This window comes from Gobius niger, assembly GCF_951799975.1.
Source record: "Gobius niger genome assembly, chromosome: 12".
NCBI lineage: Eukaryota > Metazoa > Chordata > Actinopteri > Gobiiformes > Gobiidae > Gobius > Gobius niger.
This window is the reverse complement of record NC_136863.1, coordinates 29,769,846-29,793,730: the sequence shown is the minus strand read 5'-3', so window position 1 is coordinate 29,793,730 and position 23,885 is coordinate 29,769,846. Positions and strand designations below refer to the sequence as shown.

At 42.2% G+C, this 23,885-nt stretch overlaps 2 protein-coding genes across 3 annotated transcripts in view; both read right to left on the bottom strand.

The window, feature by feature from the left end:
• Positions 1-353: 353 nt before the first annotated feature.
• LOC306971524 (glycine cleavage system H protein, mitochondrial-like) lies at positions 354-3,305 on the bottom strand. Its single transcript, XM_079567837.1, has 5 exons — positions 3,140-3,305; positions 2,884-2,966; positions 2,707-2,770; positions 2,402-2,533; positions 354-816 (listed from the first exon to the last, which is right to left on the bottom strand). The coding sequence occupies exons 1-5, from the start codon at positions 3,291-3,293 to the stop codon at positions 719-721; spliced, it is 531 nt and encodes a 176-aa protein (XP_079423963.1). The 5' UTR covers positions 3,294-3,305; the 3' UTR covers positions 354-718.
• Positions 3,306-13,684: 10,379 nt separating this feature from the next.
• fam107b (family with sequence similarity 107 member B) overlaps positions 13,685-23,885 on the bottom strand; it is a 31,266-nt gene continuing 21,065 nt past the window's right edge. Inside the window, exons 2-4 of one of the 2 annotated variants that reach the window (XM_079567839.1) lie at positions 22,836-23,007; positions 16,042-16,198; positions 13,685-14,958 (exon numbers count right to left, since the gene is read on the bottom strand). In XM_079567839.1, the coding sequence (XP_079423965.1) occupies positions 14,839-14,958; positions 16,042-16,198; positions 22,836-22,963 (405 nt within the window). In that variant the 5' untranslated portion in view covers positions 22,964-23,007 and the 3' untranslated portion in view covers positions 13,685-14,838. The remainder of the gene's footprint in view (positions 14,959-16,041; positions 16,199-22,835; positions 23,008-23,885) is intronic. The other variant, XM_079567838.1, reaches the window with a different exon arrangement.

The following is a 23,885-nucleotide window of genomic DNA, read 5'->3' as shown; positions in this document are numbered from 1 at the left end:
ATTTTATATTCTGTATATTTTAAAAGTGGCTTTTATTATGTATACATTATTTCATAAAACTTTTCTCTACTTTTACATTTTCAGCTAATGTTGGTCTACAATGTTTTCGAGCTCCTCCCAAAATGGCAGCTTTCTTTGAATTCATAACAAACTCTAAGGTGCTGCATAAAAATGAAAAATAATTTAGTGCCTTGTTTCACTTTTCTTTGGACTGAATGTATTGTGTCTAATGCTCGAATGTTTAATATTACCAAAAACTGCTAAATCGTGGCAGAAGCAACGTTCAGTTGTAATATTAAGGGCTCAACAGTCTTTATTAAATAATAACAGCAATTTTTTTTTTTTTTCAGGAAATGTTTATTTTTTCTCTCACATGGTCACATGGTTCAACTAACCATGCATTTTAGACCTTTATTATTAGAAACATAACAAAAGTGCTTTATAAATCTCACATTGAGCTAGGATGTACTCCACAGGTTGAAATATTTGGAAAAACTCTACTCCTCATTTTAGTGGTGCCTTCATGTTTGGGGTTTGAGCATTCACTGGGTATTTGCTGCCGCCTGTCAGACCGGCGCAAAGATGAAGAAAAACTAATGTTCATAGCTCGACAATACTGTGTGTCCAGCCCATGCCAGGATTAGCATGTTTGACGCTTCCCCGCAGCTCACGTGCAGAGCAGAGGAAGACAGAGTGGCTGTTGTTCAGAGGTAGTGGGTTAGTCTTCCATAGAGCGAATGTATCGTTCATACGCCGCCTCGTCCATGAGAGTGTCCAGCTCATCGGGTTTGGCGATGGTCATCTTCATCAACCAGCCTACAAAAAGAAACACACAAAACAATGACCAAAGGGCCCCATGTAACCTGACTAAAGCCAAATTAATATCACGAGGCCAATAACATTAGCGTTGATATAGTCTGGGATCACTCCAGCTTAAATCGTTTGGGAAGAGGACACACTTTTGGAGTCTTTACTGCTGATTGGATCAAGCATTAAATATTTGTATATATAATATATGTTTTAGGAACATTTTATGTGTGTTTGCATGTATGTAGCAGCAACGTGGGTCTTTCCGTCACCGCTGCATGGATAATTAGTTTCCATTTGGACCAAACCACTTTTGGCTCAGTATTCACACAGATTGGTGGGAGCAGCACAAGATGGAAATACCGCAATAATTTTGCCAGCAGACAAGGTTAGGTCTATATACATAAATGGTGGTACGTGGAAGGCCAAATGCTGTATCTTATTAGGTGGTACTTGGTGAGGAAAGTAAGAAGCCTTTGTCCAAAAGGATTGGAAGAAATCTGACCAAGTTCTATGAACACAGGGACACTTGATGGTTTCAAAAAGTTATGCAGAGATACATAATGTTCATCTAGGGAGACCAAGCAAATAGAAGTATAAAAACAAAATCAGGTGTGCTCAATAATCCATAATTTTCGGACTATTGAATGCACACTCTGGCCGTCTCAGGGTTCTCAGGGCCCAGAAGGAGAGACTGAGGAGCTTCTTCCCCAGGGCGGTCAAGGCCCTGGTGGAAGTTTAACTGGACATGCCATGAGGCCAGTGAGTAAATGATTCTTTAAACCATGCATGTGTTCAGTCAGACAAAAGCGCTGCCGGGTCGGTGGTGAATCACTTGAGGCTTTAGATTAATTTAACGCACACTTCGCTTTGGTTGCTCCATAATACAATCCGCTGTGAGAGAATTAATCGCATTTATTTCGAAGCCACGTTACAGGTTCTGTAGGGCATCTTGTTTGCAGTAAACATCGCGAACAGAGGTAGAGGAAGACAGCAATAGGGTTTCCCACTGGTCCGAGTTATTGTGCAGATGAGTGGGGTGTGTCCACGTGACAGTTCTCCATCGTCTCCACAGCACAACTTTATGTTTGGATTTGGAATTGCTCCTTCTTTGTAAATAGCCAAGTGTTTTTAGACCCAGGTAAAGGCGCTGATCCCGTGGGTGCTGCGGGGCTGGAGCACCCATTCAAATCTTTGGGCACGCAGGCGAATTATCCCCATTAAAAAATGATAAACATGGCCTAACCTGTAAAGCCGCTACTCCGTTTACTGCGAAAACACGAGGTTCATAACACTAATATACTTGCGGCAGCGGAACAATGCTCCGCTCATTTAGCTTCATAAGCAGAGCGCCGGGCTCACAAACATAAGTTGATCGATCCAGATCCCGTCTTTTTTTTTTTTTTGGACTGGGCACCAACTGGAAAGAACATAAATCAGCGCCTCGTCGTTATTGATAACATGACAGAATATTCAGTATGACCATAAGCATCTATAAAGAAGCCGCATCATTGTATAAGCCGCTAATGACGGCATATGGAATTTTTTAAATGAATGCATAGATTGTTAATAAACCATTGATATTTTTTATTACCATCTTTATAGCAGGAGGAGTTGACCAGGCCCGGTTTGTCTGCCAGAAGTGTGTTGACCTCCACCACTTCCCCAGTCAGCGGAGAGTAGAGCTCACTGGCAGCTTTCACGCTCTCCAGGGCGCCAAACTCATCTGGATATGTCCACGGATACGTCAACGTCAGTTTGCATAGAATTCACGTACATAAAGTTCATTTTTGGGGGATTATTACAGCCAACTTTTCAAATAAACACTTGATGAAACTATTCTGGTCAGTTTAGTGTGGGAACTGGTATGGTTTGCTGGTGCGTAATCTCGTTCTGTACCTTGCTGCGCCAACTGAGTTCCCACTTCTGGTAGTCCGCAGTAAACTACATCTCCCAGAGCTTCCTGTTTATTGCAAAGTCAAAGAACAAAATCAACTTTTAGCCCAGTTTTTTTTTAATACAAAACGTACGGGTTCTGCATGACGCCAATGTGTACGTCAAAGGGAAGGAACATACTTGCGCAAAGTTGCTGATGCCGACTGTCCCAACGCCGTCGTCTTCGACTCGGATCCATTCATGCTTGTCTGTAAATTTAAGTGCTGCAAAATGTGAAACAAACTCATTTCATCAAGCAGTCTGCTCCAGCGCCAGCTCCAACAAAGGTTACGCAACGCGAGGAGCATCCGATGGGTCAGAAGTTCCCGTGACTTTTGCCCGCTGCAGAGAAGCTAACTCGCACCGCGCCGTGAAGGTTAAGATACTTTTATTTTACCTGCTGAGAGGCGACTGGAAGAGGCGACAGTTCTCCGGACATAAGGCTGGTTCTTGAGGCGCACCGGAAGGGTCAGGGCTGGCCGGGAGAGCGCAGGCACGGCTGTGGAGAAGCCCGAGCAGAGCGAGCGCAGCAGCAGCCCACAGGCGGCCATGTCTGTCGAGGAATGATGACGTAGGAGAGGAAAGGCTACTTCTGCTGTTGTTTAGGAGAGGAATCAACGCACTGCGGGGCTTTCCTGCCCTCTGCTGGTGGTGATATGTATATGAGAAAAAAGAGATTTTGAAACATGCACATTTGTGGGGTAAAAATAGTAAATATGCGTGAAAAAAATAGCAAATGTATGAGGGGGAAAAGTCTCAAATTTGCCAGGGTCTTTTTTTTAATTTTTTTATTTATGTTCTGGCGGACAGCAAACAGGACTTCTTATGGTTTTCTTTCAAAAATGTCTTCTTCTTTGTCATAAAGGCCATATTTGTGCATTGTACGACTAATAGTTCTTCTGTGTACAGTTTCCCCCACCTGAGCTGTTGCTCTCTGCAGTTCATCCAGGGTCATCATAGGCTTCTTGGTAACAGCTCTGGTCTGTCCTTGTTCAGTCAGTAAGTTGAGGAGGACGGCCGGGTCTTGGTAGGTTTGCAGTGATGCCAGACTCTTTCCATTCCTGGATGGTGTATTTAACTGTACTTTGAGAGATGTTCAAAGCTTTGGAAATATTTTTATAACCTAACACAGCTTTATACTTCTCAATAACTTTAACCCAGACCTGTCTGGTGTGTTCTTGGACTTCATGATGCTTCTGCTCCACAATAGTCTCTTAACAGACCTCTGAGACCATCACAGAGCAGCTGTGTTTGAACTGACATGAGATTACACACAGGTAGACTCTATTTAGTCATTGTGTCAACGTGTGATCATTCAGAAATCATCAGACAACTTCTGAAGGCAATTGGTTGCACTAAAAGGAAAGGGAGCCTATACTTTTGCACATCCCACTTTTTATTCATAAAATAAAATCTAAATTTCATTTCACTTCACGATTGTGTGTGTCACTTGATGTGTGTCACTTGGTGTGTGTCTTTCCTATACAACTTACATATAACTTATGGTCCATAGAATGGCAAAAAGTTAAAAGGGAGCTGTATGTCCCTACAAACTACAAATACATATTATTCCATTGTGTATCCGACCCATAGGTACAAGTTATTACACATTATTGCAGAGCACATTACATTGTGCTAAATGTAGTTGTATCAAGGGTACTGTAAAATAAAGTGTTACCCAAAACATTATGTGGCAAATTTGTTTAATGAAAACATAAATTATGATCAAGTCTTGTCAACATTGGTTATTTCTACTAGGGCTAGCAGATGGAAATGAGCTCTTTAGTCTGGTACAAAGCATCTCCTCATGTTGATGATGCCTGTCAAGTAAATCAAATTTGAACATGAGCAAGGCTAGATATTTTGTAGTATCACTGCTCTAAGTTCAGCTGCTTTTATTTTGGAGAATAACAAAGTTTTGTGCTCATAAGAGAAACATCTTTGATTTTTTTAAATAACTTTTTTGACTTTTTTTCCCTCACAAATCTACTATTTTTTGTTTGCAAATTTAAAAATTTTTCCAGGCAGATACACAATTTTTTTCACATAAATTTGCATGTTTTCAACTTTTTTTTCCCATAGATTTGCTTCTTTTAACTCAAAAATATTTTTTTTCCCCGTCACTAGATGGCCCTAATACGCCGTCATAGTAAGTCTAAATCTATTTCACTGCCTTTATTTACATGTAAAGTGGCTTAGATGGTGAGAGAGGTCATTTCAATACACAATTACAGAAAATGAGTTGAGTTTCTCCATTATAGAATGCCATAGGTAGGGTACCTAAATTTTGTCTTCAACATATTCAAAACAGAGATAATCAAAAAAATGTAGAAAGCCTTTGTTAAGCTAAAGGACTAGAGTTACTTTTCAATGTGTAAGGGCCAATACTAGTGTATCTCATTCTTTTTATTTGAATGCACTCTTTTATGATCGCATTTACTCAATAGCACTTTCACTCGTACTATTTTACTGTACGGCAGGGGTAGGCAAGTTTTACTAACAGAGGGACCATTTTTTTCATTATAAAAAGACCGAGGGCCGAAGCCAGCAATTTTAGGCCAAAGTAAAGTACTACACTGGAAAAATGACTATCTTAATTGAGACTTAAAATTGCTTGAATAAAGGTTCTTTATGTTGAATTTGTGTCTGTTTGGACTAATCTAAGATAAAGATACCAATGCTAATGCCAATGGAACAAGCATAAAACCCACTTTGAAATCAGACAAATGAACTTTTACTTTTAAAAAGATTTGTTTTTCACTTGAAATTATACAATATGATCTGAATTAAGAGAATAATGACTTGTTCCATTGGCGAAAAGATGTTTTATCTGATCTAAGACCAGACCAAATCTACTCAAACTTTTGATTGAATCTCTTCATTCAAGTAGGTTTCTGTCATTTCTTCCTTAAAATTATTATTATTTTTCCTGTGCACTTTCTACAAATTGTACATAATATGACCTAATTGGGTGTATTGACAGTATTTCTCCCATTTAACCCGAAAAATGTTAAAGTACTTTCTGATTTGTGTCATAATGTTTCTCAAAATTATCATGAGGGCCAGAGGTTCTGTGCTGGAGGGACGGATTTGGCCCCCGGGCCTGACATTGCCTACCCCTGCTGTACGGTATGGACACAAAATATAATTTATGTATTTTTTGGTCTGTTTTTTGCATGTTCAGTATTGAACTTGGCAAGAAAACCTGAGAAGACCAGTACAGTTTGCACCCCCAAATCGCAAGTACACTGCAGTCTCACCCACAGAACTTCAGAGAATTCAAAGTGACGTTCATCACCTCTGGTCAGCACAACTAACCAACATCTACGTACTGTTTTTCCAGAGTACATCTCAGTCCTGTCTGAAAATGTGCAGATTACATAACAACATGAGGGTGTGTATTCCTTTGAAAAACGTTGATGAGCTTCATGAGAAAGTCAGTTCTATTTGTGCAGGTGTGAATGCGTCACTGCTCACAGCAGTCACCGAAAAGACACAGAACTGTTTCTCAGTAAAAATACACTTAAAAGTCAATCATTTTGGGCACTGTACCCCTGGTACTTTACATGTTACTTGCATAATTGCATCTCATTTACTGTATATGTGTTTAGTTTCAGAGTCGCAATGGCTGAGGACTAATCCTACATCTGATCTACAGTTTAGTTATACAAGTGTATAATGACAAATACTTGCTTACTTATTTGCTGATGCCACCAACAGAACTGTGGTAAGAATCTAGGAACATAAGATAGAGTTGTAAAGAGTGTAGTATAGTATAGTACAGTAGTAAATAAGTGAATTCTTCATTTAAATAAAACCACATTTGCAGTTTTTGGAAATTAATTAATTAATTAATGTGAATAGTGGTTGTAACAAAATATAAATGAAATACGAATTGTGAATAAAGTGGCTTACTTGGTACATACAGACTCAGTTAACTGAGTTAGAGGCACTTAAATTCGAGGATTTGGTTTACTTTAAAACTGCATAATTATTGCATAACATACAGAGTACCAAGATACCTACATATCTAGAGGGTGTGCAAAATGTGAGATTGTGTTTATATATATTTTTTTTTAAAAAGTGGTGTAAAGCAGCTTTGCATTTGACCTCCCACCTGATGAAGATCATGGAGTGGCTCATCCTCACCCACCTCCACTCTGTGGTGAGCTCCCGATGAGCATCCTGGAGCTCACCAGGAGCGCTGTGAGGGTCATGTTCTTTGACTTCCCCAGGATCTTCAACACCATCAGACCGGTGATGCTGCGGTGGAAGCTGGAGGACGCGGGAGTGGATGAACATCTCACTGCATGGACCATCGACTACCTCACGGACCGACCACAGTATGTGCGGCTGCGCAGCTGTGAGTCTGAGGTGGTCGTCTGCAGCACCGGGGCCCCTCAGGGCACCGTCCTCTCACCGTTTCTCTTCACCATCTACACATCGGACTTCACATATAACACGGACAGCTGTCATCTGCAGATGACCGCCATCTTGGGCTGTGTGTGTGAGGGGAACGACCTGGAGTACCGGTCGGTTATCATTGAGTTTGTGGACTGGTGTGAGCGCAACCACCTGTGCTTGAACACCAGTAAGACGAAGGAGATGGTGATCGACTTCACGAGGAAGCCACTACCGCACACACCGCTGAAGATCCAGGAGGAGGACATTGAGGAGGTGGACAGTTTCAAGTACCTGGGTGTTCACCTCAACAATAAACTGGACTGGTCCCACAACACCAACGCCCTGTACAAGAAGGGCCAAAGTCGCCTCCACCTTCTGAGGAAAGAGTGAGCAGGCCTCTGCTCAGGACTTTGTATGACTCTGTGGTGGCCTCTGCTATTCACTACGCTGCCGTGCGCTGGGCCCCGGGCAGCACAGAGAGGGACAAGAACAGACTGAATTAAACATGTCAATTTTCTAAGTGGATAAAAATATAGGGGGGAGGGGGAGAGGCTAAATGCTCACATCTTTGGTCTTTTTGCGTGACTAAGCGTGCGCACAAAGACGAGACAGGTATGAATCAATTCTTCCAAGCTCAGGTAAGATCATATCTCAGTATTGAAAAACGGTGGCCTGTTCCTTTAAAATGCCTCTCATCCACTGCACTGGACTGTAGAGGGGCGAATGGTTCACCAGCATCGATCTGAAGGATGCGTATTTTCACGTCCTGTTCGCTCCTCCTCATTGGAGGTTTCTGCGCTTCGCTTTTCAAGGCCGCCATTATCAGTTCAGGGTTCTCCCGTTCGGTGTCTCGCTGTCCCCCAGTGTGTTCAAGAGATTTGTGGCAGCGGTGTTGGCACCATTACATTGAAGATACTTCCCTATATAGACGATTGTTTGGTTTGTGCACCGTCCCGTGCACAGGCTATTCGGGACACGGAGACTGTACTTGCGCACGTACGCCAGTTGGGGCTCAGGGTGAATCTCCCCAAGAGCAACTTGGTTCCGGATTTAGAAATTCGTTTTTTTCTGACGCTTCTCTGAGTCCTTCAGGAGGGACACCGGCTCCTCCTGGTGGCTCCATTCTGGCCGGGGAGGACATGGATTCCGCTGCTGCGCAGGCTTTGTTGTGCCTTGCCAATGCGTCTCCCTTGCAGGGCGGACTTGTTGTCCCAAATGAGGGGCCGAGTATTACACACCGATCCCGCTCGCCTCCAGCTCTGGGTCTGGTCACTACTAGGCCCGGAATAGACTTCTCCATCTTTGAGGGTGCAGTCGGTCACACTATATGCAAGGCCCGGGCGCCGTCCATGCGCTTGTTGTACGCCAACAGGTGGAAACTGTTTGACGAATGGTGTTGTGACCATAGGCTGGACCCTGTACGCTGTCCTGTCCCGGACATCCTTTTATTCCTGCGGGACCTGCTCGATAAGGGGCGGTCTCCTTCTACCCTGTAGGTATACTGTATGTGGCGGCTATTTCATGTTGGCACATTGACGTAGACGGTGCGACTGTCGGCAGTCATAAAGTGATCTCCTTGTTTTTGAAGGGCGCCCGGAGACTGCATCCCCCCAGACACCACGTGGTGCCTTCGTGGGACCTGGACGTGGTACTCACCATACGGTCTGCGCCGTTTGAACCGTTGTCTGAGGTGAGCCTTAAGTGGTTGTCCATGAAGACTGCGTTCCTCCTGGCGATGGTCTCAGCAAAGCAGGTGGGTGAATTGCAGGCCTTCTCTATTGAGGACTCCTGCTGCCAATGGAACCCGGATGGTTCGGGGGTCACTCTTTGGCCTAATCCTTCTTTTGTTCCCAAGGTGCCCTCTGCAACTCCTGTCGGCCCTTGAAACTCGCCCGTTTTGAGTCTGACTCCGAGCATCTGTGCCCTGTCCGCTCACTGACCGCTTACGTGAGGGCGACCGCGGCAATACGTAAGTCTGATCAACTGTTTGTGTGCGTTGCGGGACCCAGAGTGGGTCATCCGCTGTCTAAACAACGTTTGTCACAATGGGTCGTCGGTGTTATTGCGGAAGCTTATGCAAAGTGTGGTCGGCCACTGCCTGCAGGAGTGAGGTGTCCCGAATGACCGCCAGAGCGTTCAGTCCCTCGGAATCCTCTTGTTGTGCGAGAAGATTGTGGGACTATGTTTCCGGTGTCACGTGACTTTATAGACTCACGTAGGTCAGCGGATGTCACAGGTGACTGTGTTGTTATTATTTTCTCGACCTGGGCATGCTCAAGATAGAATGATCATTGAGTTCTTGAAGCACCGCCTCTGGTGGTCATTCGGGATTCATAGAACCATAGTTACATACGTAACTTACATTTTCATTTACAGGTTGCAATGAAGTATGTGGATAAGTCCTATGTCACATGGGAAATATCGGTATGTCATTCAACCAAATATCACTTAAAGAACAAAGTTAAATTACTGATTTTAATTTGTTTATGTTTTAAGACCCCGAGAGAACCACGGGAGGTGAACATGTTGGTAAAATTGGGCGCATGTAGTGGAAACTTAAACTGCTGTACTGTAAGTCCACAATTACAAGACTGGTATGAGTTGGACTCCAAGATTGTAATGGTGCTAGAACAGACTATATGATTCACCTGGACCGTAAGATGAGCGAGAAGGAAGCGAAAGTAAGTCTTAGTAATATTTCACAGAGACATCAAACCGGATAATATCCTCATTGAAACAGGCAGAGTACAGAGAGTATATTTATATATGTGTGTAATTATTATTTTGTATTTTCTAGGGACACTACAACACTTTCCTCCAGAATATTTCAAGGAGCATGCATACAAAGCCGCCCCAACAACAGCCTGGCAACTGGGACTTACTCTGTATTTTATGCTACATAATGACCACCTCTTTTCAGCCTCCTCTCACAGAAGAACTGTCAATGGGTATGTATTTCGAATCTACTTATGGCTTTATAACTAAACCAAACACAGATAATAATTCTCATTATATTCTATCAACTTTATTTTCAGATTGCAAAACCTATTAAGAGGGCTGCTGGAGAAAAATCAAAATATCCGCATTCCCATGAAAGACATCAGACAGCACCCCTGGATGAAACAATGAGTCCTAGACTCATTGTTTCAGGGACAGCTGGAATGGAAAAATGAACATGAAACTGCACAGATGCAATTTATGCTTCAGATCTCACAAAACTAAACCAGAAATGCTGTCAGTGAACAAACTGCTTCTTCATCCAGACACCCATCTATCCATCTTCTTCCCCTTCAGAACCGTGGCCTCGGATTTGGAGGTGCTTATTCGCATCCCGGCCGCTTCACACACAGCTGCAAACTGCCCAAGAGCGCACTGAAGTTTCTGATGTGATGAAGCCAACAGAAACACATTGTCTGCAAACAGCAGAGATGAGATTCTGAGGTTCCTAAAGCGGACACCCTGCGGTCCCTGGCTGCGCCGAGGAATTCTGTCAATGATGACGAAACCTTCTGGTGGGGGCGTTCCTAGGAGGACTCAGGCAAACCTATCCCTGAAATGGCTGCCATCCGAGTTTTTACAGATTACTCAAAAATACGTGAATGTGCCAAGGTAACACTTCAGGCATGTTTTTAATGAGGGAATGACATAATAACATGATAGAAAGCTTGAAAAATTCGTTTTTGCATAATACCCCCCCTTTAATTTTTAAAATCTGAATACCTAAATGTAATGAATAGCATGCAAAAGTCATATAATTCTGCTTTCTGAGCAATCAAAATGCCCTGTTCACACATCAGCAGATGGGAGTGTTTTGAGTTCTTGAGAAGGAGATGGCTGAATAATGACAAAAGAGGAGATGAATCCTTAATTTCTGGATATTTTCTTCACATTCTTTTATGTAAAGGGCCACAAACTACTTTAATTAAAGTGATGAATATGAATGTCCAGATTGGACCCCAGTCAGGGTTCCCAGGTCTGGGCAGACAAACCCGCCCAAAAATATATGAAAATACACGCCTGACATACGGCGCGGCTGGAATTTTCAATATTGTTTACTAGTTAACAGAGCCCATGTGCTCCTGCGATGATGAGAAACCGCCCCCACCTCCCTCCCTTATTGAAAAAGCAGCTTACAGAGCCTTGGATTTGCCTTCGAAATAGTGATTTTGATCAATTTGACATTGATTACAGCAAGGCAAAAAAACGTGGACAGTGTTTTCCACCCGCGGACCTGGCAACCCTGACCCCAGTTAGCACGTCCATAGGCTGCAGATGGTAGCAATCAGGGGCGGACTGGCCATATGTCCATTCTGGAAGAGCACAGAAGGGCCACTGGCTCTAGGGCCACCAGTCCTGCCTCAACCGAGCTTTACCCAAATCTAAAAGCTAAAAAGAAAAGCATCAAAATAGCGAGAAAAAAAGGACGAAAAGTCAACAAAAACATGAGAAAAACACGGACAAAAAAAACTACAAAAACGTGAGAAAAACACAAGAAAAAATGATAGAAAAAATAATTAAAAAAACAACAAAAATACGACAAAAATGTGGCGACGTAGCGAAAAGTCTCCATCACTTTTGTAGGTCTTAGCTTTCAAATGAGGCGTTACATTGTTGATCACCAGTCAAGAAGCTTTTAGATTTGGGTAAAGCCCAGTATAAAAAAACATGAATCTAACAGGAATTCCGTGGAGTATGGTGTACCACAAGGTTCAATTTTGGGACCATTATTATTTATATTAATGATTTTGCTTCTGTTTCTACGACCACCTTTCCCGTTCTTTTTGCTGATGATATCAATAAATAAAGTCCAGGGCTGTTTTTCAGTCCCAGTCCGCCCCTGGTAGCAATGGAACCGTTTTGAATACTTCAATTTCAAAGCTTTTGCATTAGTCCAGGGTTGCCAGGTCTGGGCAGCCAAACCCGCCCAAAAATATCTGAAAACCGTGGAAAACCCGCGGACGTACGGCGCAGCTGGAATTTTCAATATTGTTTACTAGTTAACAGAGCCCATGTGCTCCTGCGATGATGAGAAACCGCCCCTATTTCCCCCCCTTATTGAAAAAGCAGCTCACAGAGCCTTGGATTTGCCTTAGAAATAGTGATTTTGATCAAGTCAACATTGATTACAGCAAGGCAAAAAACCAACAGTTTTTTTCACCCGCGGAATGGCTTTAAAAACCGCCCAATTCTGCGGTTTAACCGCGGACCTGGCAACCCTGCATTAGTCACTCTGAAGGATGGCTCAAATGCAGAGAAGAAATGTTCACTCCGAGGACATAAACATAAACCTTTATTATCGTTTAGGACACTCGCTGATATCCTGCATTTGTTCCTTCATATCTTTTTCGTTTTTCAGCATTATGGATATATTGTGTGTATGGTTTGACATTACCCATGTGTAACTGGATCAAGTTACTCTTACATGCTTCCATTGGGTCAGCTAATAAACAGCAACAATGTGTCGTACCACAACTATGCAGATGACACTCAAATCTACGTGTCACTGACGGCTGGTGAACATGGGCCTGTAGATACTCTCTGTCACTGCATCCAACAGATCAGTTTGTGGATGCAAAACAACTTTCTCCAACTAAACTCAGACAAAACTGAGATCATTGTTTTTGGCCCACAGGCACAAAGACAGAGTGTTATCAGTCACCTTGAGTCTCTCTCTCTAAAACCAAAAAATCAGGTTAGAAATCTAGGAGTAATCATGGACTCAGACCTGAACTTAAACAGCCACATCAAAGCAATAACATCATCAGCTTTTTACCATCTGAAAAACATTGCTAAGATCAGAGGAATAGTGTCAAAACCAGACTTAGAGAGACTTATCCATGCATTTGTCTCCAGCAGGTTAGACTACTGTAACGGCCTACTCACTGTCCTCTGTAAACGAGCTATCAGAGCTTAGTACATCCAGAACGCTGCTGCTCGAGTCCTGACAAGAACCAGGAAATACGACCATATTAGTCCAGTGCTCCGGTCTCTGCACTGGCTTCCCGTCACTCAGAGAATAGACTTTAAAACAGCTCTGCTTGTCTACAAGTCTTTTCATGGTTTAGCTCCAAAGTACATCTCTGACATGTTAGAGCCGTATGAACCATCTCGGGCCCTGAGAACTTCAGGGAGGGGCCTCCTGGTGGTTCCCAGAGTCAATAATAAACACGGTGAGGCTGCGTTTCAGTTTCATGCAGCTGAAATCTGGAACAGTCTTCATGAGGATGTGAGACAGGCCTCAACTCTGACAATGTTCAAATCCAGGCTGAAAACAGTTCTTTTTACCAATGCATATGACTGAAAGTATTTTATCTGCACTCTCGCCTTTTACTGTAATTGATTAATTTTATGTTGATGTTTTTATTGATTCTATTTGTTTTCAATTTGTTTTCAACTGTGAAGCACTTTGAATTGCCTTGTGTATGAATTGTGCTCTACAAATAAACTTGCCTTGCCTTGCCTTGCCTACCCAGGTCAGTGTCATACAATTTACAGCTACACTGCATAACATTTCACCCAATAATTTAAATAACAAATTGATTTGTTTTATTACGGATATTTTTATTGATGAAAAATACTTTATCTCTTCTGCGGAACTCTAACGTGAGCAGCACATCACCGGCTGTTACAACAGTTCCGCTCCTCTTGCGACAAAGCAACATATTAACTCCAAAGTTGCTCACTCCATCTATTAAGAACCCTTGACGTGTGAGAAGACTTTCTGTTACACAAATTCACAAAAATATAACACGAGTTTATTGGGGGAAAAATGTAGATACAATATTAAGAATTTAACCAAAAAGATTTAGAAATTAGGAAAAATATTTAAACAAATTGACAAAAATGTGCACTTGCCAAATTAAAACACTTAAATAGGTCGTCAACACTGTTTATCCGTAATATGGATAAGCAAGCATTAAGTCAAATAATATACATTTTTTAATAAATCCAAAAAGATTAGGAGTTGACAAAAACAAAATTAAATTAACTTTTTTTTTTATTCATACAAAAAAAAAACTGAATACAGAGAAAAGGTCACTCTCATGCCACTGTAATATTGCTTCAAATTGCATTAGCTGAGGAAACGGCATGGTGATAAAAAATAATAATATTTAATAATGACGTTTTGCAAACTCGTCACGCCTCTCCCTTTGTCCTCGTTCGGCTTTTTGAAAACTATGCGGTGAAACAAAACTATCAATAAGACAAAAACGACTAAAACGTGTCCTAAAAATGACAAACATAAATAACAAAAACGCAACAATAGTTTGGCTTCACAATACAGAGCTTTGAGAGTCCATCCAGTGTCCACTTTTCCTCATTTGATTGAAAAAAAAAGAAAAAAAAAAATAGAAACAAAGACAACACTTATAACAGTAATGAGAAAATTGCAGCTTGCAGGAACACGAAACATAGAATGACATTATTTTTGTTCCTCCGTTTGTGGAAGCTCGAAATTCGAAAACCTCATTATTTTGTAACATGTCTCTTGTGAGGTCCGGCCAGCAGGGGGGGCTGTGTTCTGCCGTGAGAAGGTGGCGGGCAGGTGCAGAGGAAGAAAAGTCCCGCTGAACAACATCGTCCACAGAAACCTCCACGCTGCAGGGTCAGAGGTGAACAGTTCAGTGTGGGGGTGCCAACAGGGTTGCAGTCTCAGTCCTCCACTCTTTGCTCTCCCCCTCCCGGGTGAGTTTAGGTGGTCCGCTCCTCGCCTCCTTCCTCCTGCCGGGTCCGGCGCAGGTTGCTTTTCATCTTGACAAATTCGGGCGTGTTCTCCTGCTCCTCTTCGTTCTTCTGCTGATCCAATTCAAGCTGTAGGCAGAGACACAGTGAGCTTGCATTAGGTTTCAGGGGATATTACATAAGCTTGATGAGTCACATTTTAGTAGGTAGGTGCAGATTGGAAGCCACCCTTCCATCAGTCTGACCCAGGTGTAGGAAGTGAATGAATAATACAACAATATAATGAATAATGTTGAACTGATTGACCGGAGATGAGCCGTCCGTGAGGAAGAAGTGACAACCAGTCAAGCGCTGTGCTGGGCTCTACATTTGAATGTAGTTAGACATGCAGATGTATGGATTCTTTTGTAAAGGAGCTGAATATCTCTTTATTTAAGGAATGTTTGGTTGATGGGTTTTCACTTGCGTTATTTTTTTATTCATGAAATTTTCATTATACTGTTTTTTCTTTCACCTATTTTCTTGTACGGCAATTTGTGATTTTTGTTCTGTGACTAGCACTTACTACAACCAATAATGATGTGAATGCCTGATTGGTGTCATTGTTCATTCCAAATTAATTCAAAACTTCCATTCAGATTAGAAAGACACAATGTAAATTTGATGTATAAAAGGTCAGCTTGGTGACTAACCTTTGAGAGATATAGCATGGCTCAACATTACCCGAATGTGGTTTCCTGTTGATATTATCTGCTGTTTAGTTCACTCAGTGTTGTTCCCTGGAGTTTTTTTCTACTGAGTAGCACTCTTCTGCTACAAGAACAAACCACTTCTGTTTTCCTCTTTTGCTGATTCTAACAGTATGTCTTCCTTCATTTTTGTGTGTGCAGTAGGTTCAGAGAGCTTACAGCCGCTCTTAAATCATTTCTATTTTTCTGTAGCAATCCAATACTATGGTAAGATTATATTCATTTTTTAAAAATAAAATAATGTATGCAGACTTCCTTATGAAGGTCAATTGATTGCCTATGATACAGAAAAGTATAGCCTCTATAGAAGTCTGAATAAGTACACAATAGCCTAAGACTAAAGCCAGAAGCCGTGGGGAAATCTTAGTATTTATAGCACAGTAAAAACCCCTGTATGCGGTCTGGAAGTGCCCTCAGTGTGCAGACTATATGGGAGGGATAATGGCTGCTGTAAATTATTGACCTGTTCCAGTTTCTGCTGTCGTTTGAGGAGCTCGATCTCCAGGTCGCTCCTCTTCTTGTGGGCCTCCTGCTCCTCCCTCTGAGCCTTGAGAACCTGCTCCCTCTTCCTCTTCTCCAGCACCTTCTGCAACTCCGGCTTGTTCTGCGGAGCCAGGCCCCTGCACAAAAGAAATGAGTACAAATGAAGAGCGCTGATAAAAAGAATCAAGGGGGAAATGGACTTGAGTGAAATCATAGTGGACTGTAAGGGGTTGAATAATTGATACAATGAAGCGAGATGCTTTTATGGCTTGTGTGTTAGAATAGGTATAGCAGGGTCATTTTTATGTTTCAAAGCTTTTTGGCATATTTTTTTTGTATCTACAGCTTTAACAATGCCGACAGGACTGAATCACAGTCCAATCGAAACATCGACTGCCTGAATATACCTAATGATGCATGTTACTCCCTCAATGGATTATTTTAGAGGTATATTTTGTATTTTCCTCCAATTTTTCCTTCCTTCCTATTTTGTATTTTTCCTCCAATTCCAAATTATTTTCATGGCGATGTGTGATCATTTCAAATACTTCAAAAACAATAGTAGTTTGATTTATTCTAGAAAATGATTTTTTTGAAATAGGTTTATGTGGCTTGACTGTGTGAATAAACTAGTTTTTTGGTCAACCTTTAGATCCCCAAAGTGGCCCCACACTTGTCGCTGACTGAAATAGTTTTTTTTGGGTGGATGCAACTCTGCCTTGCTCAACTGCCGGTGAGTCTACGCGCTGCTTGTGGCGTGTGAGAGATTCAAGTGGAAAACCATGGCTTCCAAAATTCTTTCGATTAAACCTACCATGGCCTTTTGTAATCGTAAAATCGGCTAATCAGCGAAACGCTCGACTGCACAGCTACACATGCGATAGTGAATGGATGCCACAATCAAACAGGCTGGCTGAATATTGAAACGTCTTTTTTGCAAGTCCGGCCAGCACCGATTGCATAACACCGGCCCCTGCGACACAACCCCTGCCTGTGTCCGGTTCGTGTCCGCAGAGTGAGCTGGCTAAAGTGCACTGGGCCTCCTTGTTTTCTCCCTCTTAATCTAATCCAACCCCAGCCTGCCCCTGCCGTTGACAATAGTTGGGGGGGGGGGCCCTTTAGCTGGAGCTGACGGAGTGCCTTTTTTTCCCTCCCTCCTACCTGCCTCCACTTAGCCAGCGCGCTCTCTTAATTAGCACGTTATTAAATCTACAGCGTTATGTAACCGGCGAGCTTGTTGTTCTAGCAGAGCGGAGCAGAGCAGTGGGAGTTATTGGCAAGGCCGTTCCTGAATGCACTGGTCTTATGCAAGCAAAACATGAGGTCAGGAAGTCAGAGTCAGTGCTGGGAGCTCATGTATAGGTGTGCTATAGCGGCGGGGAACGTGGCGAAGAACGAGTAGAGTTGTAACGTCTAAACACTGTATTAAGCATGATTAATCACAGCCAAATCAAAATTGTATTTGCATTTGAAAGGTCACAATAAGAAAGGCGCAAAAACAAAGTGTAAAATGTCCACTACAGACACCAATATATCCCGCCTCCTCTCTCCTGAGACCTCTACAAGCACATGTCATCCCTCATTTGAAAGGGAAGAACCTTCAGAGTTCAGGCTTGATCGGGGACTGGTGCCGGGATTGTGGAAGTAGGAGAGAAACCCATTGTGTTCATCCCCAAACTGGAAATAGCCGCAGATTCCGACGACCCTAAGTGTGGGGCTCCTGCTTCATGATTGGATCTTGAGAACCAAAACAAAAAAATGTAAAATATACACATAAATGTACTTCTTTATTTATTTTTAATTTCCGTCACCATTTTTGGTTTCTTGTCAAAGCTAATCTGGAAACCCTGCACCTCAGTGTCCCCACTTTGGAAACCCCTGATTTAGATGGCTGCTTTTTTCTGTTCCTCAAGCCGATGGAAACAGTAACAGTAGTGGTAGAAGAGTACTTTTTATAATGCCAAAACAACACAGTACATTTGATCCAAAGAGCGACTGTAAAAAGTACCCATTTACACCCCGCCTCTGCTGATTACATGATCCGAGTACCCCGCACTGCTGGCCCGTTCCTCCCCACACCCCGTGAAGAATGCAGATTTAACCCCCCCCCCGCCCCCATCTCCATAACCCACCCCTCTGCGCCGTCTGAATGTCTCAAATTCCTCTGTGTCTGTGTGTTGACAAAGGTACAGCAACAGCCCACAGCTACCCAGCGTTTTGTAACTGCCATTATGTAACATCCATCTCTCCATCCCTCTTCTCTCTCTTTCTCCATCCCTCCATCCTCCCCCGACCCGATGCCCGCCCCGTCTCGCATCGTGACTAATCCATGGGCGAACGTGTGAACGGCTTTCGCTTTCACTCGCGGCGAGCAGGCGGATGAGAGGTCGACAGTGCCGGTCTGCTGATGGGAGAAGTGGAGCGGTTTGTTTACGAGCGCCGTGTGGCATTTACACCGCGGCCGCCCCGTCCCGATCGTTTGCATATCCTCCGACGGGTCTTATGTCATGTGGGAAAAGCTGCTCGACTAACACGCTCTAAAAAAAGGTCCATCTTTCAGTTTTCTCTCAAAGTGTTTCAAAATTTGAAAACATTTGTACGGTACTGCACATCAAACCCACCCAAGTAAAGTGTATACGATAATTCCACATGTAAGTCTCAAATCGCACTAATGCTGCCTTTATATAATGTACCGGTAATCCCTATAATGTTTGATGTTATGGTTTACATCATGCTGCTGCTGAGGGGGCGCCACGTGACAAAAACGCCAACCGCCGCCATATTGGATAATTATTCCAATGCAAATAATGTCAAACTGACCCTGAAGTGAAGTTACAAAGCAACCATCTGCTCATTAATCCTGCCTTTTTCACTTTTTACTCTCACGAAGAGGCAACAGGAGTGACCAAAGGGCACTGCACAAAATGTAGCATCATATTAAAGCATAAAAAGAGCTACATTTATGTAGGTATTTGGACTTAAATGCTGTTAAATGATTACTTACAGGTCTAACGTAATGTAATATAATACATCTTCTGGCAAGTACCATAAATGTTTGAAACCTTCTGTGTGAGTGTGGAAGTGCTGCTGGCCAAAAAGGCAATTTCGGTTAATGATGTCATTTCAAACTTTAAGAGATAGATATTGATCAGCTTGGGCCCACTTTAAGTCCATGGCTGTTCTGCAGTACTATCATCAGCTGCGTTGCGTCACTTTAAATAAACCCAATTCGTACCATTTCTTGTTTTTTTAAGTCCCGTTTTGACACAAATATTGCAAAATATTGTTATTATCGCAATACCTGTATCACATATTGTACGTTTTCTTCTATAAACCCTATTGCAAAATATCTTAAAGGGACTATAAGGAGTTTAAAAATGTTTAAAAAAATATGTATTTTCCTCCCCCTACAATGTCCTAATGTGTAGAATGAGAATGTTCACCACAACTGCCTCTTAAATCCTGCACTGTCACTCAAAAACGTGTTACGTCATGCACAAGCTTAAATATAGAAGGTGCAGTTACACATATGACCTGAGGTGGCAGTAGTGAGTACAAAATGGCCAACTTGCATCTAGCCCCTTTAATCAAAGTAGAAGAATGCAAGAACCATGCCCGTAGGTTTGCGTGGTTACAATGAAGGCATTTGTGTGTTGGCCGCAGATATGTGAACTGGAAGCTTAAACAAATGAGAAGTTTTACTCAGAAATGGTTCAAAAATAGTTTTAGTACTTAGTTTTATTGGCAAGTCAAGAGAGAGAGGTTCTGAGCACTGCAGTGAGATTATCGATCAGAAGAGACTGAATTTTAGTTACAAAAAATATCATTAATCTTTCATATATTTATGTCTGAAGGTGTATTTTTCATATTAGAATAAATAACGGGGGAGGGAATGTAAAGTGGTTTGGGTTTTGGTTCTTGAGACGATCAGAGGCCATCAGAAAGTAGAATGAGCCCTACAATTAGAGGTGCTAGGCCCAATGGCTAAAGCCAGTTTGGAAATGAGCATAAAGGTTTTCTCTCTTCCTTCCAGTCATAGCATTTGTCCCCAATCAAGCCCTAATAAGTGCTAGTGCAGACTCCAGTTGTTAAAAGGTCAGCGACTGAACTCTGGAGGTTCTTAGCGTTCATATAAGAAACGGCATGTTTGGCTAGATTTAAGCTTATGTAAAATAGCCTCTCCCTGCCCTGTTCAGCCCTGGCCTTAATCCACCGCAGCAGCAAAACCATCAGCCTCCTCAAACTCTTCATCCTTGCTCCACATTTTCCCCCACACATCTGTCACTCTGAAACCAAAATATTTTCAATGTTGTGCCAGATTGTACATGGGAAACGGTGCCGCGCAGATGTGCTGGGTTACGTTATTCGTCGGGTTAAGCCGTCCTTCGTCGTTTGACCCGTTTTTAAGGCAGCGCGAACATGCCTCTGCGATGATGATGATGTAAGAGTCAACAGCCAGCCGGCGTGATACTGCAAAGCTATTTTTAACCCGGGCACAGAGCGTCTGTTCTGGAGGAAAACAAACACCACACAACACAACACAGTGCCAAAAAGGATGCGCTAAGCTAGCAAGAAATACGCTAGCTTCACACAATAACAACAGCCCTGGCATATGCAATGTATGTAGTCAATGTAGCAGTTATTGCGTAAAAAAAAGATTGAATTTCTAGGAGTACGGGCTGGGGATTAAACATTTTGTTAACGTTTAGTCTGTTGTAATGGCATTTAAATGTGTGATGTAGGTTAAGACTGAAAAGGCCTATTTCTCTGTGCCATTACATAAATTCAAGCTCCGTGTTTACACAAGTCATATTTGACCCCATAATGGACACTGGCTGTAGTTTTATGTAATACTCCCAGATATTTTGATGTCATCAGATTTATGTAATTCAGCTCGGAGGGCACGAGTGGACACGCAGACTCCCCAGAGGTGGCTCGGATGCTCTCAGACACGGGCTACGACAAAGTGGTTACGGCATCGTTACCTAACCCTGACACAGAAAGGCCGTTCTCACGTGCCACACAAGTAAACTGTAAATATTAACTTTTCAAGGAAAAAAGGAGGGAAGATGCAATCGTAGACACTTTTTTTTCTTTTTTATCAGGGTGTGCGGTTGTAAATGGCCAGGAAAGATGTTGTTGGCGTTTGAACCACAAACCAGCATTTCATTGTAAGCTCCGCACGCAGTGGACAAGCTCGCTACTCTGGCTAACTTTTAAGAAAAGAACCTGTTCGATGTATTTTTTGAAAAGCTATTAGCATTGTGGTTGGCTGTTGTTAACCACTTTTATGTTAGAAATCATTCAGAATGCACATACCTTTCGAAATTATACTTCAAATTATAATTAGCATGGAAAAGTGTCATCCGAGCTAAACGCTAAGTCAGGGGTCTCCAAGTAAATTTCCCTGGGGCCAAAATATATCGGGAGTGTAATGCCGGGGTCCATCAACAAAAGTTACAGTAAAATGCAGCAATCCAGTTTTGATTGGGAAAATAGTATTGAGGAAACTTTTTTCAATAAATGAATAATAATGAGTCTGACAGGACTGTAGCCTCGGCTTGCACTTGTCTTGCACTTAACAAGCCTGTGTCACAAGTTTCTGCTACACTGTAGTCATTGTTCATTCACTCAGCACTTGGTGGCTACTATTGTAGCCACAGCTGCCCTTGGGCCGACATTTATGTACATTTACCACAGGATTATAATGTGTTGTTTATATCCCGATCTCTTCTTTTGTCAGTGCCCTCTGCTGGTCACGTGTGGAATTCTTTCCTTTCTTTCTTTAAGCTGCCCCCTAGTGGCTGGAGTGAGCTTTCTGGTTACTTTAAAAATCATAACTCCACACACGAATGGGCTAGAGACTTACTTTCTTTTTTGACGTACTCAGGAATTTGTGCTATACAAGTCAGGGGCCGGATTTGGCCCGCGGGTCGCTTATTGGAGACACATGTGCTCAGTGATATAGGCTATGGTAAATAATTACTTCTGCTTTTGTGCAAATTCTGTTAATATCTTAATGATAAAGAAATGCCATTCATTTGTATAAGAATCCAGATTCAATATTCAATCACAGAAACAGCAGACTTTTTAAAGCCAAATGTCAAGCCAAGTTTGAAACAATCAGTCTCGAGCCCCATGCAAATTCAGAACAGCCAAAGTTAGTCAAATGTATCAACTCTGAAATGCACTTTTATGTCACTAATAATCATGTAAAACATAATAAGTTCATTGTTCTATTGTTGGTTTCGGCCTTATCAACGGACGGGATTCTCACAGCAATAAACAGAAATAAATTATTTACTGGTTATAAATACCACAAAACTAATCAGTCTGGTATTTATGGCCTTTTCCACAAGGAAGTATAGAGCGGCAAAGGCTATAAATACCTCTGTCTGTGCCTAATAGGACAGCACGATTTAGAAGAGAAAAGTAAATTGTGATTTGTTTTGAGAAGATTCACGGGGAACATTTGAGATCAGAAGTCGAGCTGAACAATATAATCGCCAAATTATTGTTACCACAACATTAGGTAACACAAAATGACTGTATACTGCAAAAATGACTGAGGCCTTCCATGTGACTGATTGGACAAGAGTTTTGTTCAATTCAATGCAATATACTGAAACGTTTTGTTTGTTAAAATATCACAATCATTATGTTCTGTGCCTAATAATGAAGTATATTTAAAGATATAGAACTTGTTTGGCACAGTATGTCATCAATCTTAAGTTATTAAAGTTTAGAAAAGCCTAGAAAGCCCGTGGTTCTGACCTCTTCTGGTTCATTAGCAGCTCGCGGTGCAGGTCTTGGTGGTTGCGCGACGTCTTGACCGGGTTGATGAGTTTCTTGGGTTTGATGAGCTCGTCGCAGGGCCCCTCCAGGTAGTCCGGTTCGGCCATAACACTGCGGGGAGGGGTCAGAGACAGGCCGGGGGCGCACGGGTCTGGAGGAGGGAAGCAAAGGCAGAACGCTATGAGTTTATTTGCACAAACAGATGCATTAGCGCTCGCCGACTAGCCAAACACTGGAAGATTTGTTTCGTTAAACAATAAAGTACACCTTAACCACCTTATTTTTGTAAATCTACAAAACTAGTAGACTTTTATTATTTAAAAATAAGCTGAAACATCAAAACAACATACATACATTAAGTGGATCATAACATATGAAAAAGTACAGCGACAGAAGCCAGTGAGTAACAAAAGTGAACGCAAACCCCCGGGGCATGTCTAGGAGTGGCCTGCAATAGGCTTTGGCTTTGTTTTGACCATCCCAGCCACCATCCCTGAGAAGGGCTGAGGCACACTGTGGGGTCATTCACAATTTAATTCAAATTTTACTCATAATACATGACTAAGCTTTAAAAAAGAGGGGGGGATTCCAACGTGTTATCCTTGTCTCCTTAAGAGATCAAAACAACCCGTCCATGAGCATGATCTCTCCAGATATATTCAAAAGACTGAAAATTCAACATGACATCTCCTTTAAACTACTCTGGTAGATAAAAGCAGAATTTCTCGGCTGTCTGGCCTGGGTTCAGAATTATGAATGGTCTCTATGGTGATGAGAGGAATTACATAATTGTCCCGCTCCGAATGAGAGGGGATGAAATGTTCCTCTCATTTTATACGCAAACACTGACGAAGCAAAAATAAAATCTGCATACGGCATCTATTACAAATATTAGGCATCTTTTCTTTTCTTTTTTTTTTTTTTGACCAGATATTGGCAACAACCCAAAAAGTCCACTCAAACGGAGATCACATCATGCTGATGCATTAACAACTTGAAGTGCAATAGTTAGTATTGTATCCCGCTGTA

Coding starts and splice junctions, on each gene's coding strand:
- LOC306971524 (XM_079567837.1), bottom strand. CDS start 3,293: ATGGCCGCCTGTGGGCTGCTGCTGCGCTCGCTCTGCTCGGGCTTCTCC. Junction 2,771..2,883: donor GCATCAGCAACTTTGCGCAA/GTATGTTCCTTC, acceptor TGCAATAAACAG/GAAGCTCTGGGAGATGTAGT. Junction 817..2,401: donor CTCCTCCTGCTATAAAGATG/GTAATAAAAAAT, acceptor TTCTTTTTGTAG/GCTGGTTGATGAAGATGACC.